The 14,402-nt window shown below is 55.9% G+C and overlaps 4 protein-coding genes across 4 annotated transcripts; 1 reads left to right on the forward strand and 3 right to left on the reverse strand.

Annotated features, from left to right (window-relative positions):
* Window positions 1–375: 375 nt before the first annotated feature.
* GCG54_00001251 (Citrate synthase) lies at window positions 376–1,905 on the reverse strand (the record flags this gene model as incomplete). Its single annotated transcript, XM_045401369.1, has 1 exon — window positions 376–1,905. The coding sequence occupies one exon, from the start codon at window positions 1,903–1,905 to the stop codon at window positions 376–378; it is 1,530 nt and encodes a 509-aa protein (XP_045258371.1).
* Window positions 1,906–3,419: 1,514 nt separating this feature from the next.
* On the forward strand, window positions 3,420–4,778 carry GCG54_00001252 (uncharacterized protein; the record flags this gene model as incomplete). The annotated part of the gene is made up of 2 exons (XM_045401370.1): window positions 3,420–3,746; window positions 3,792–4,778. 2 exons carry the CDS (start codon window positions 3,420–3,422, stop codon window positions 4,776–4,778), a joined length of 1,314 nt encoding a protein of 437 aa, XP_045258372.1.
* Window positions 4,779–5,283: 505 nt separating this feature from the next.
* GCG54_00001253 (uncharacterized protein) lies at window positions 5,284–6,765 on the reverse strand (the record flags this gene model as incomplete). Its single annotated transcript, XM_045401371.1, has 1 exon — window positions 5,284–6,765. The coding sequence occupies one exon, from the start codon at window positions 6,763–6,765 to the stop codon at window positions 5,284–5,286; it is 1,482 nt and encodes a 493-aa protein (XP_045258373.1).
* A 1,201-nt stretch (window positions 6,766–7,966) lies between these two features.
* On the reverse strand, window positions 7,967–13,694 carry GCG54_00001254 (Lactose permease; the record flags this gene model as incomplete). The annotated part of the gene is made up of 15 exons (XM_045401372.1): window positions 7,967–8,210; window positions 8,267–8,842; window positions 8,897–9,058; window positions 9,122–9,928; window positions 10,055–10,129; window positions 10,232–10,260; window positions 11,575–11,721; window positions 11,774–12,568; window positions 12,621–12,714; window positions 12,769–12,906; window positions 12,963–13,133; window positions 13,183–13,229; window positions 13,281–13,321; window positions 13,380–13,571; window positions 13,664–13,694. 15 exons carry the CDS (start codon window positions 13,692–13,694, stop codon window positions 7,967–7,969), a joined length of 3,549 nt encoding a protein of 1,182 aa, XP_045258374.1.
* Window positions 13,695–14,402: the final 708 nt, after the last annotated feature.

The raw sequence follows: 14,402 nt of genomic DNA on the forward strand, positions 1-14,402 counted from the left end.
CCTCGCTGCACCTACAAACTCCACAACGCCCCCGCGATAATTATCACATTGTGCACAGAATTTTCAACAGCATCCGATATGGTGTAGTGGCCAACATGATGCCCTCTCATCTCTGTGAGAGGTTAGGCATAGCCCCGAGTTCGATTCTCGGTTTCGGAACGTTTCATTTTGCATTTTTGCACCATTCTTGAAGAACATTGAGAAGCAAGCAAGCACGCTTCCTCACTTTGGCCCGGCTCATGGCGACTTCGATCATTGTGGGAAGAGCGAAATGCGTCCATAATCTAACATGCTATCTAAACAAAACATTTGTCGCCTCTACCAGTCAATCTAATAACCGTACGCCGTGTACACCACCCACCTGGCCCGACTCACTTAGAGCTTCGCGCGACCCCTCCAAGGCTGACCCATCTCATCCTTGTACGTCGCAAGCTCGTTGCGCTTGCTGTCTCCGCCGTGGCTGACCTGCACCGGCTCGTCAAACACGGACTTGTTCTCCCTCTCCTTCCTCTGCGCGGCATCGACGTACTCCCGCTCCCCCTCGCCAATGTACAGCTGCCTCGGGCGCCAGATCTTGACGCCGCCCTTCTGCAGCATCTGCTGCCTCCAGTGCGCCAGCCAGCCCACGCAGCGCGGCACGGCGAACAGCACCGGGTAGAAGTCGAGCGGGAAGCCCATGGCCTGGTAGATGAGGCCGGAGTAGAAGTCGACGTTGGGGTACAGGTTGCGCTTCTTCATGAACTCGCTCTCGCGCGCGTACTTTGCGAGCTCGAGCGCCGTGTCGAGCAGCTGGTTGCGGCCCGTGACGGCGAAGACCTCCTCGGCCAGCTGGCGGATGGCCGTCGAGCGCGGGTCGACATTCTTGTACACGCGGTGGCCGAAGCCGACGAGCACGCGCTCGCGCTTCTCGACCTTGGCCATGAAGGCGGGCACGTTCTCGGGGCTGCCGATCTCCATCAGCATGCGGATGGCGCTCTCGCTGGCGCCGCCGTGGCTGGGGCCGTAGAGCGCGGCGCAGCCCGCGGAGACGACACTGTACGGGTCGACGAGACTGGAGCCGACCTGCAGGACCGTCGCCGTGGAGCAGTTCACCTCGTGGTCGGCGTGGATGATGAAGAGCGCGTCCAGGGCCTTCTCGAGGACCGGGTGCGGCTGGTACTCGTGTCCGCTGAGGTGGTCGAGGAGGTAGAGGAAGTTGCCGGTGTAGCTGAGGCCCTGGGCTGGGCGGTTGAAGGGTCTGCCCTGGCGCATGCGGTAGGAAGCGGCCGCGAGGGTGGGAGCCTTGCCGATGATGCGGAGGATCTGCTTGTCGAGCATCTTGAGGGCTTCCGGGTCGCCGGACGCGGCGTTGGTGTAGAGCTTCTGGCCCTGCAAGCTGGGGTTCGACTCGGGCGCGAAGGCACCCAGAGCGGAGAAGGAGGACTGCAGCATGGCCATGGGGTGCGTGTCGTAACGGAAGGACTTGAACATGCCTTCGATGTCGCTGTGGATGTAGGTGTGGTGCATGATCTCATCCTGCCACTTGTTGTACTGCGTCGACGTCGGCAGCTCGCCGTAGATGAGGAGGAAGGCGCTCTCGAGGAAGTGCGACTTGTTCACCAGCTGCTGAATAGGGTACCCGCGGTACCGGAGGATTCCATCCTGGCCGTTGATGTATGTGATGTTGCTCTGCACGACGGCGGTGTTCATGTAGGCCGGGTCGTACACGCGGAGACCCTGGTCCGTCTCATCCTCGGCGCGGTCATTGCCTCTCGCGGCCTTGATCTTCTTGATGTCCGTAGCCTGGACGGAGTTGTGAGTGATGGGCAGCTCGTAAGACTTTCCGGTGCGGTTGTCGACGACAGTGAGAGACTGGCGCGGAGCGGGTGTCGCGCCACGTGGCGCATTCTTCACAGTAGTGACCATTTTCTTTTTTTGAGTTATTCTGCCCAAATTCGAATTGAGTTAAGAGAGAACAGATCAGGCAAAAAATGAGATGGCAGTTTCACACAATGGTCTTTGATGAGAGAGACTTCTTGTATCCGTTCATGGGGAGACAATGCGCGTCACCCGGACAGCTGAAAGGAGGTCCGGCTGGCGTCGGGGGTCGGCAGTCCTGGCCCGAGTGCCGAGGTTGTTTTCCATGCTCCTAATGCGGTAAGATCTGATGCCTGTAGCGTGGGAAGCTCAAGCACATGCCAGGGGTCCCAAAGTCTCGTTGGGTGTTTCGTCGATTGAGCTGCAAGAGACACATGCCATTGTTTGTTAACTTGATCACAGGTTCGACCCGTTGGTTCTGGATTGCTGGGAAACGGGCGAGCGGATGAGCTTAATGGACAGCGCTAGCAGAGTTGCATTTCCATTGCAGATACAGGGGAGGATCCTTGTACGATCAGCTAAAATGACGGGAGACGAACGGCCAACAGCGCTGGCGTCCTTCTAGAGAGCTTCATCAATCTGGGGTATGGGCTGGGCACTAGGTCCTGACCCCAGGATTGCACCAAGGACTCGCCTTTGATAAAATGGGCTTGGCCTCTTTCATATGTAGGACCTCGGCAGTGACAGTTTGGGGGCGCAATGTGTCGCGATTGACAATTATGACAAGTGATAGAGCTGGATGGCTCTTGTGGTGCATAGTCATGCTCATCGTGGACTGAGAAGTTGTTTTCCTTCCTGTCCTGTGAAGACGAGCAGCCCAATTTCGACACCAGCTCAATATGGATACCAAACTTGAAAGTGGTCTTCGTCGGTCCAGAACCACAGATTCTTTTTCAATGATGTTTAGCTTCTTTTATCTCTTCTCTTCACCTTTCCCATCGGGATAAACCCATGAACCCATCTCAAAGTCCCAGAACACCATGGCCCAGGCCCGACAAAGCCCACCTCCGGTCCCCGCGGCCGCGACACGGCCGGAAATTCACCTCTTGGCGGAGACCCTCACCAGCCTGAATCCCGTCGGAGTCGGCATCGTCTCCGTCGCTAGAATTTGGGCCGACCGGAGTGGATTCACTCAAAGGATGATCTTTTGTAACATTCGTGAATAGTTCATTGGCTGTCGACCCTTGAATGCATCCTGCAAGCGCATAAGCAGCTCCTCTCCGCGCATGACGTAAATCCGTTTGAGAACCTCCACAGCGGCGGCCCTGAACTATGTTTTGCGGAGCCGAGGTCACTACCGAACGCCATCCCCGCAGGACTCCAAACTCCGGACCTGACCCCTCATCTCAACATGTATTCTGCTGAGGCTGAAGTCAGCAGAAGAATTATTTTGCAAGAGGACTATTAGGAACTCATCTTAACACTATCGAACTTACACCCACCTGTTTCAGTCATCTCAGACGAAGACATTGAGAGCTTCTTGTCTCACTTACAGGCGTTCCTACGGGTAGAACACGACTGAGACACTCACGCAGCACCCGCCAAACCGTCAGCCATACAAAATGGCGGCGTTGGTGCCAGTTCTTGTGGCTGGTCTAGCCGTCTTTGGGGGCTACACCTATGGGCCAGCTATCAAGCAAACAGCGACGGTTCTCGGAGTATCACGGACCGTCAATAACACACCCGTCGAGCACGGCGGCGACCTCGTCTACATTGGCGACACGATCCATTGCGAGGACATTCACCACCATGAGGCGAGCGGGCTCCTCTTCACCGCGTGCGAAGATGACACAGAGACGCGCAAGGCATGGTTTCCGCCGCTTGGAACTTTCGAGGACCCGGTCAAGGCAAGCAAGTCTACGGGCTCTATTCACATTATTGATCCCAAGGTAAGTTCAATGTGGCTGGAGTGTAATGAGCAAGTCAACTGACAGGCCCACCAGGACATGACTACCAAACGCCTCAAGTTCGAGAACTTTGACAGCACTTTCATCACTCACGGCATCGATGTCATCTCTGACCCGGAAAAGGCTGACGCCGTCTATGTGTTTGCCGTTAACCACGTTCCCCACGCCGAGTACCTCGCAACCAAGACTGGTGGCCAAGGCGACCAGAAGGTCTTGGACAAGGCCCAATCCCGGATTGAAATCTTCCATCATATCCTGGGCTCCTCCACCATCAGGCATGTGCGCTCTGTTCAGCACCCGCTTATCAAAACGCCCAACGACATCTTCATCAAGGACCCGCACTCCTTTTACGTCACGAATGACCACTTCTACCGCGAGGGAACGATGCGCCTCATTGAGGACCTGTGGCCTGGAGCATCTTGGACAGACACCATCCACGTCACCGTTGACAAGCATTCTGCGCTGAAGCCCACAGACGGCGTTACGGCGCAGGTTGCCTACGAGGGAATGAGAAACAACAACGGCCTGGGTCACTACAAGCCTGGGTACATCCTGATCGATGATTGCTCCGGCGCCGCGATGCACATTGGCAAACTGTCTGCGGACCCGAAGAACATCACGATCGATATCGAAGAGTCTGTCCATTTTGACTCCTACATCGATAACCCCAGCTATTTCAACGACCCGTACAAGTCCGAGACCCAAGATGCCAGCGGCTTCATCCTGCCAGGTCTCATCCGGCCCATTGATATTGTGAAGCAGATTGGCGATCCTACCTCTAATATCGGATCTATCGTTTGGTATGCGAAGCCGATCGCGAACTGCGACGGTGCCAATGCCGACTGCTGGGAGAAGCGCGCTCTATTTGAGGATGATGGAACCAGAATTCGTTCAGCTGCCGGCGCAGTCTTGGTGGGCATTGACCCAGCCAAGGAGAACAACAAGAAGAAGGCGTGGCTTTTTGTAACTGGCTTCTACTCGAGCGCCGTCGTGGCTGTCAAGGTCGACCTTTGAAGGCTTTTATTTGATGGCCAGACTGTTTAAAAAGTTCTTCAAATGAAGCCGGCGAAGTTTTGGTGGTGTTTTGAAGTCGGGAAAGGTGAATTCAGCATGCGTCCATGGTACTTGGTCTTACAAGGCTCAAAAGTGGAAATAATGAAACGTTGGGTTTAAAGAGAGTTGACAAAGCAGCTTGTGAGAGCAGCCTGAAAGTGAGAGATAATTTCAAAATCACCAACACGAAAACTGGGACCCTCGAGTTAAGCTTGATTATCATACGTGAGCTCTCATCAAGTTTGTTGAACACGTACTCTTTCATTCCATGATAGGATCCTAGCAACCAGACTATGTACCAAATGTTGCCAAAATATCTCAGTTATCTCATCCTTCAAGTATTAATACAGAATACGACAAAATACAGTCTTGCCTCCCACTTCCAAGTATGGGGGGAGTACGCATGAGTGAACAAAAGGTATATATACACAAGCTTAGATTCCAACCTTGACAGTAAAGTGGCGCTCTATTGGTTCTCCAAAACATCAAAGATACCCTCCATGACAGGTGGCGTCGTGTCGGCTCTGATGGGTTTATCAAATGAGAAGGAGTCCATCGACAGGATGGGGGTCGTGGCGACGGAGTTGCCCAGCGAGATTGATCTCGTCCCTACCGACGACGACGCCCGCGGCCGGGGCTCAAGCATGCCCAAGCCAATCTCTTCAGCGCCGGAGGCATTGCGCTCAGCGTCAAGCATCATGTCCAGTCTGGAAGAATGGCGCCGTAGAGGCCGAGACCCGGGCCAACTGGGCGTCTGGGTCATGGCTCGCCTGGCCGAGTTGGGGCGAGGCAAAGGAAGGGAGACAGGGGAAAGATGGCTTGAAGACGGGATGGATGAGAAGCTGGGAGTTCGTAGTAGAGGCTGCTGGGTAGTCGAGGACTGGTACTCAAGCTCGAGAAGCATGAGAAGGTCTGTGACTGTGACACCATCAGGGAGGCTGAAGTCAGGCCGAGGAATGCGCTTGTATGCGACAGACTTCGTCCTGCTCCTGTTCTTGGGCGGCTGGAGAGAGCCGGTCTCAACAGCCAAGCCCTCCGGCCTTCCCCGGGGTACGGGGACCGGGACGTCCGGCTCGCTTGGTCGACGAACTTCGCTTGCACAACTAGGCCGGCGCGCATCACTTGCGTAACTCGGCCGGCGGGCGTCACCGCCGGCGAAGGTGGTGAAGCTCGCGTAGCTAGGACGGCGATCGCCCGGCTCATCCGGCAGGCTCGGGACGTCACCGGCAAACCCAAAGTCGAAGGCAGGGTCATTAGGCTGGTTGCCGAAGGTGTCTCGCTTCTGTGGGGGCTGGAAATCGATGGTGTCCGTCCGTCTTACGGGCTTGACCTCCGGTGCGACCTCAGGCTCAGTCTTCGGCTGAGCCACCGACTCGCGGGTTCCATTGCCGGAGAACCCGAAGTCGAATAATGAAAAGTCGGAAGCCCGCTTATCATTCTGCTGAGCCGGCCTTGGCTCGGGGGACGGCGACGGCTTCTGCTCAGGTCGGGGGCTGAGCGGTTGGGTGAGAGACTGGGGTTCCGGGGTCTTGAGAGGCGAGCTATATAAGGGTTGATGCGTGGCAGGGCTCTCCGGACGTGACCGTTGGCGCAACGACGGCGACCTTTGGAATGCCGACTGCAGACGGAGCTGCCCTCGTTGAGACTTGGAGAGCTGTCGTTGTACGCCGAGCCCAGGCACCGCTGGTGAAGATGCATCCGATGCAGACACAGGTTGTGCAGCGGGCATCATGCTCATTCTCCTCAGGGAGCTGAGGGAGTCCGGGGTCTTGGTCTCGAATGCCGATACTGCCTTGGAAACGGGGACATTTTGATGGCCAGTATGGTTCATCTCCTGGATGAGATACTGCAGTTGGTTGTCGTCGAGGTCGGCCAGGACCTCGTACAGGGAGCCGAAGGACGATGAGGGCTTGTGTCCCTTGCGATGAGACGGCGCCGGAGACTCCATGGCGGCTGATGATTGCCGGTGGTAGTTACTGTAGTAGTGGTGGTGGTAGTGATAGTAGTACTGCGTCGACCTGGTCGAGAGCAACGTCTGTCGGCAGCGCTGGCCGTGAAACCGAATCTACACCGTCGCCTGTTACACTGGCGGCGGATGATGGACATGAACTCAGTCGAGGGGGACGACGAAGAAGGCGGAGGTCATTCAAGGTTGCTGTGACCTTGCTGGGCAGCGTGTTCGTGTCGCACCGCACCGATGTGCTCCCGTCAAAGCCCTGCTCGACAGGTTTGTGTGGAGTCGACGTGCAGCAAGGAGACAAGCTTGAATGCAAGGCGAAGAAAAAAAAGAAAAGCAAAGCGCAGAGTAGCACCAGAGATCCGCTTCCTCGATGACGGGTGGAGCAGCGAGTTTGAATTGGATGTCGTGAAATGCCACAAGTCCGAAGCAGTCGCACGTACACAGTGCCTTGCCTTACTCGCGAGGGGAGGGAAAAAAAGGCTTGGGATAACTCGTGACAAGTCGGGATATCAAAGCCCATGCCTGCCGATGCCCCCTTTTCAAAAAGGTCGCGCCAAATCATTAAAGCGAAATGATGAGTAATTTGGCACGCTGGGGCAACATCGAGCCCGTCGCAGGGGTCTCGTGGCGCGTTTGGAGCGCGTTACAAAACCTCTTGTACATGGCCCGTGCCGGGCACGTGGAGATCAAACAGAGAGATGAAGGGGAGAGCCGTTATGGGGTCTGATTGACAGCTGACAGGAGGAAAAATGGGCGCTGTTTCTTTGAGTTGATTAAATTCCCGAAACTTTATTCCACACTGTTGGCTTTGGCAATGACGTGAAACGCAGGTGGGATGAGCTAGAGGTCGAGACTTTGGGCTGCAAGTGATATATCCCAGTGAAGAGTGAGTGAATGAGAATGGGTCATTGAGATCTGAGACTTAGCGGGAGATGCCCAAAAATGAGAGTGAGTGAGATGAAGTGAGAGGAGATGATTGAAGTTACATCATATCATAAGAAAGAGGATGATTCAATCGGTCTAAGCATGCCATTGAGAAGAATCAATAGTGAGATTGACCATGTTTTCGCTTTTAGATAATGCTATTTTGTGACCCCTAACGCCCTTATCATCGCTCTCTCACTCATAACTCATTCACCAAGGTCGCTCAATCGCTCATTCCGTTCACCTGTGAGGCAAGCACCGACTCCTAACGCCTCCTCATAGAGAACGAGTCTCCAGCGTGGTATACCTCCTGAATGAATCGGTCTGCATCGCTGATCATTCTGATGCTCTGGTCCACGCTTGGAGAGGTCGGATCTCCCATGACGGACTGCCAGCTCTGTAGAAGCTGTTTCAAATGATCGCCAGCTCCGAGTATATCAGACGGGATCATGTCTTTGAGTTGCGGGATGCGGCAGGCTGCAAGCAAAACAAGCATTGCACCGGCCATGCTGCACGCGCGACACCCTGTTAGCTAGGTTCATCCGCACGAGATGTGTTCACTTACGAGAGCGAGCAGATCCACGTATCTACCAGAACCGTCTGTCCAAACCCCCTTAGGTTGAGGATGTGCAACAAGCAGGCATCCAGACAAGCCTTGCAATTATTCAAAGAGTCCTGGTTGATGAGGAGCTCCGAATTAGCCTCACCGCGACCAGCCCTGCCGCTCAGCATCCACATTAGATATGGCCGGTATATCACACTCCGGCAGGTGAGATATCTCTGCCGTAAGAAGCCGCCGTGTTCTGTTGGGGTGCTCTGGTTGCCGATGTGGTTGAAGCCAACCTCAAACTTGAAGGCGGCCGGGAGGACGTCGCGCCACTCGTCCAGTTGGTGGTTCAGCTCGGCCACAACATAGGGGAAGCGGGTGTGGTCGAGGGCGGTGCCGGTGTCGCGTGCATAGAGGAGCTGGTGGACGCGATTGAGAAGGCGGCGCATAGAGATGCAGGCGAGGAAGTACAGTGAAGACTTCTCTTCGACTTTGCTGTCACGATGGGTGTTGTATTGGCCCGGCAGGGCTGTTGAAGATTCGATGCGGGCAATGCCTGATTGGGGCAGGCCGTTGAGCTCCGCGAGGTAGTCGCTGGATTTCGTTAGTTAGACTTGGCAGAGGCCAGGTCGGGAGGGTGGTTATTACCTCTCCAGGATGTAGCACGACCAGAAGATCCTGCGAATGCGTTCCTGGTCTTCTTCTGATTCTGATTCCGGGGAATAAGACAGCAGCAGAAGGCACTTGGCGGAGGCTGCGTTGATGTACTCCCATGCCTGCAGCGGCCGACGGAGAAAGGCAAAGTACATGCTGCGAGACCAATCGGGTCAGTTCCTGCACGAGATTTCCGCCAAAAACGGGATGGGCGCTTACGCTGTAAAGAAGAGGCAATGGGTTGCAGTGCTGCCCACATTAGTGTGTACGACGTGCAGCTTCTTCAGCACGCTGTCAAAGTACATGTCGCCCATGGCCCGTCTGGCGAGCCTCCGCTTCCGCTCCTCCTCGCTCAGCGTCGTCCCGGTGGTCAGGCCGGCAGTTACTTGACCTGCGCAGCCGAGTGCCATCGTCAGGAGTGCCAGGCACACGAGGATGCTGTCTTCTTCGGGGATTCCATCTGATATCAGCTTCCGCACTTGCGCGAGCTGACCGCAGGACATGGTCGGGTACCAAAAGTTGATGGTGAGCTCGAACGACTCGATGATGCCGTCAATCTCCTCGGTGGTCACATACGGGTACATGACCGTTGAGCGTGTCTTGACCGCAGGCCGCGACTGCTCGAGGTGGAAGATGGAAACGTAGTCATCCTTCATACTCGGGAAGGCCTCGAAGTGTGGCCATTGGAGGATGGACTCGGTGGTGCTCGTGTGCATGGAGTCCAGCACGGCGTTCTCGTAGTTGTTCTGGTACAGCGGCTCGGAGATGGGGGTGCGCTGCGGGTGGTGGATCTCGTTCAGGGGTGAGCCGGAGAAGGACCCGCGCGAGGCCGAGCGGAGGGCCGGCGAGACCACGGCCGGGCGACTATCGGCAAACGGCGGCGCGCCCTTGAAGACCCCATCGTGAGACGGGTTCGGTGAAAAGTGGAACGAGGAGGCGGCGGGACTGACGATGGTGGCCTTCATCTCGTGGAGGAACTTCTCCACCCTCAGTACGCCCTCGAGGATGAGGTCGCTCTTCCCGCGTCTAGTGACATGCAGCACATGAATGGTCAGAGCTTGATCTCCTTTGTCTCTTCTCTTCGCGCGAGTCCCCGGGTGCGCTTGATTCGCCCGCCGGGGATCACGGCGCCGACAGCCGGGCGGGACTTACGAGTTCGCCTCGGATCCATAGGTGCATTCCTGCTGCGATGCAGAGCACGAGGCGCATGGCGTGTTGCCGTTGCATCTGGGCGAGACATCGTTAATCTTCTCTTGTTTCCTGCAGATGGCGCAGACCCGAGAGCCTGGGACGACCTGGGCCTTGTTGCTTGGCCTTGACCGCACGTACCTGATCTTCCTGGCGCGGCATGTATCGCACTGCGGGACGTGACGTCGGTCAGCTTCATGGTTCTTCGGAGAGATTGCCGCTCGATGCCAGGGGAGGTGCCATTGCGGCTGCTGCTAGCAAGATGGATGGCATTCTCCACAGGTGGCAGATCATGGGGATGACAAAGTCGAGGATAAGCGCAATTGTGCGTATGCCATTCCGAGGGGAATTGGAACATCGTGAAAAACCTGGCATTCTTGGTCTGTGGTGGTGGTCTAGACCCGATTCTGTGCTGGGCATTTTGTCTCGCCCCCGAACACGGCCCGCAGCGACAATGCTTGGTCATGAACACCACAAAAGACAATTACTGAACATCAGATGAGACTATTAAATCCAACTTACGGCATGGCTCGTCCTCAACCTCTTCCTCGACGGCTCAGTAATCGACTCATTGTCCATCGTCTCCATTGAATCAGTCGCAATCACGGGGTGGCAGGCATGGCGTAGCACCCAGTTTGGCCGTTGGAGGTCCTTCGATCCGAAGCGGACCGAGTGCAGAAGGCACTGGAGTTTGCAAGTGGGAAAACAAAAAAAAAAGAATGGATGCACAAGGGGGGCAAACGAAGAATCCTGGCAGAGGGGGGAGGAAATGCATTGGATACATATGCAAACCCACGTGTGGTGCGGGGGAGAAACGCTGTGGAGTAGGGGGTGGGTGGGAGAATTGGAGCAATTGGACGGCCTTGGCCAAGGAGGGAAGCCTTGAGGGGAAGCTAGTTACGCGCTGCCTCGCTCCGCCATTCCCCGACGGCTTTCACGCGGTGAAGGTGACATTGGACGATGCTGTCGCTGGGGAACTGTCCGGGGATGTAGCCGTTCGAGGAAAGGCGGGCTGGACGAATTGGAGAAAACGCATGTGATGGGCGACACCGCTTGGCGAAATTGCCGGACGTTATAAAGTGATCAGATGTTCTCTTCTTCATCGGTTGTGACATGGAACTTGGTACGGGAGTTTTGCTGTTGTTGGTCATGATGGTGCCGTCCTAGAGTCTGGTCTCACTCTTGCAGGAGGGCCGTGCCGCTCCAATCACGAAGCCTAGGCGGGCAAGGTTACCCCAATTATCCACCAGCACACAAGAACTCGGCCGACATGCCAATCTCAGTGATTTCGTGAGAAAGATTGCAGATTTCAACATATGTCTGGACAACATAGAGTACTGGGAGTATTATTATTTATGTGCACGCTAGCTGCGATAAGAGGCATGTGAAGCGGTCCTGTGGATTGGCCCGGGCATCGGACCGGGTCCCGAGCCGGTATCGCCCCATAAGCATCGCCAAATCCGGGCCGGAGTGGGTCCTCAGACTCCGGCCAACTTCTCGTCCACGTTCATGGTGTTCAGCACGGTCTGTGCGGACCGCTTCTCCAAACTCTTCTTGACAGGGTTGGGAGCACTGAAAACCTCCTCCAATTCCTCCAGGGTGCGGTCCTTGGTCTCGGGGAAGAAGAAGTACTGGCCGAACAGTTAGTGATGCAACGTTGGCTGTGATGGAGCGGGTACTTACAATGAACACGGCCTCGAACAAGTCCCAGAAAATGAACACAATGTAGAAGTAGTACTTGATGTTGAGGAACGCGGGTCCACTGGAGTACTGGATGATGGTGCTTGCGACGGCACTGGCAAAGTTGCCGACGGCAGTGCCCTTGGCACGGGTGGCCGTGTTGAGGGTCTCGGCAATGTACATGCTCTGGAGCGGTGTCCAGCCGAAACTGAAAACGATGCCAAAGATGTAAATGAAGGCGATCGTGGTGTTGGCAGCTGCTTCGTTGCTGGCGTCCTCCGTGGCAAGCTTCGAGGTTCCAGTGATGATGGCGAAGCAGAACGAGCAGAAGATGATGGAATAGATCAAGAGGGGCCGGCGACCGACGACATCCGTCATACGGGCTCCAGCAAGGGCAGCTCCAAAGCACAGAATGGGGTTGATGGCGTTCAACGCCAAAACCTTCTTCTCGTCGTCGATGCCGGCGTTCTCTAGCAGAGCGGTCATGTAGTAGGAGCTCAGCGAGTTGCCAGACACCTGTCCAAAGACAGCCATACCCAAGACGCAAATGAGTCTGCGACGAGCCGAGTGGGTATTCCAAAGCTCGCTGTAGTCCCACCACTTCTTGTCAGACGCGTCGGTCCGGATCTGCTGTGCCATTTCCTTGAGCTGGAGCTGCACGATAGGGTGATCCATGGAGCCCTCGCCGTGGTAGGTCGCAAGGATCTTGGCGGCTTGCTCATGCTTGTCGTTTGCCATCAGCCATCGAGGAGACTCGGGGATGAAGAAGACGCCGACGCAAATGATGCCAGAAGTCACCTGGGTTTCTGTTAGGGGGACTGTGGGTGAGGGTTGAAGAATGGGCACCAACCATCTGAATCCAGATCGGGATACGCCAGCCACCGTCATGTTCGATGTATGAACATCCGTAAACGGTCCAAGAGGCGATGATCGAGCCGACATACCTGGGACCATCCAGTCAGTACGCAGCAATGAACGCGATCGCTCTCAAAACGTACCAAGTGCAGTTGTATACACCCGTAATGGTTCCTCTCCACGCTGGGTGGGCCATCTCGGACACGTAGGTGGGAGCGGAGACGCAAACGAAGCTGACGCCGAATCCTAGAACGAAACGTCCGGCAAGGAATTGGCCGGCGCTGGAAGCCATCAGTATGCTGCATATTGCAATGCGTCGGTGGGTACCTATTCTCACGTCTTGGTGGGGGCCTGGATGCAGGTGCCGATAATGACAATCAAGCTGCCGATAAACATGCCCCATCTGCGTCCGAGATAATCGTTCGTGGGTCCGGTGAAGAAGACGGCGGCGACACTGCCGATGTTGTACATGGCAAAAATGATGCCGGTGCTCTGATCGACCGTCTCCCTATCAATCACGTTAGCTAGATTACGAAAGTCTTGGGGGGATTACCGACTTGTTGAAGTAATTCATGTACGACTTCATGCCGTTGAGGCCTCCCATCTACTGCGTGTTAACCATTGAGGAACTTGGGCTATTTGCGATAGCACTCACGAGAGAGCCATCGTAGCCGTTGAGAGCACCGCCAAGGTAAGCTAGGTACAGGTAGTTAGGAAACCATCCTTGAGATATTGGAAGCATGGCACGGCGCACCGATGATCAGAATGCCGTAAAGACGGAACATGGACTTTGTCCAAGGCGAGTACTGGCCTTCTTGGGTCTCGTGGGCGATCTGGACGGCGGCATCGACATGGACCTCTGGCGAAGCACCGGCGAGGCCGGGCCTCTCGGCGACGTGTTCGCCGGCCGCCATATCGGACTTTTCGGCGGACATTGTGGATTGAGCTGCAAGATAATACCAAGTACTAATCTATGCGTAGGCAGACCAACACGGGCTCAAACCAAGTGGACCAAGTGGTCAGGAACAGTGGAGAGACGTGGAGAGATCGAGTCTTGGATGGGTTCCATCGATGGAGACGAAGGATGGAGAGGGCGATAACATGGCCCTCTTAAATGCTGCGACCACCAGCCCCGGCCTGTTCAAGACACAAGCTCTCCCCGCATTCGGGCCATCAGATCATTCGAAGAGGGTCACAAAAAGAGAAGAAAACCTGGGGTGAAAAGAGTCACGGCCGACCATCAGCCCGACAACACGGGTGCGCTTGCAGTTCTCGGCCCACATTAGCCGGGGGTCTAGACGGAATTCGATCTGGGGTAAAAGACAAAAGAACTTTCCGTCCGTTGGAACATCAGACTAGACGAACAGGGTCTGCAGAATGGGATGGATGGAGGGGAGGGTTGGAGGGCAAGGGGAAGGGGAAGGGGAAGGGAGTGAGATGGATGGTTGGGGGGTCGGGGGTGTGAGTGTGGCAGACGTTGCAGCGGTGTTAGCCCCCGAGTCCTCTGCGCAGTAGTGTACTATGCAGTACTATGTAAGGTGCGAAGGTGTGGGGCCGGCCCCGACTTCCCCGAACCCACCTAACAAGTGCCCACCACCCCACCCCCGGACCGGGGAAGCTATGCCCCTTGTGGCCTTGGACTCTCGGTTGGTGCGGACCTTCTCCGACGAGGGGTGGAGGGGTAACGCGAAGACCTCCACTGCATGCCTGCGAAGACTCAAGAGGTATCTCTTCGGGGTAGTTTCCCTCGTTACACCGACCACCCACCCGACTGCCG

Source organism: Colletotrichum gloeosporioides (genome assembly GCF_011800055.1).
Source record: "Colletotrichum gloeosporioides strain Lc1 chromosome Unknown consensus_85, whole genome shotgun sequence".
In the NCBI taxonomy this organism is placed as follows: Eukaryota; Fungi; Ascomycota; class Sordariomycetes; order Glomerellales; family Glomerellaceae; genus Colletotrichum; species Colletotrichum gloeosporioides.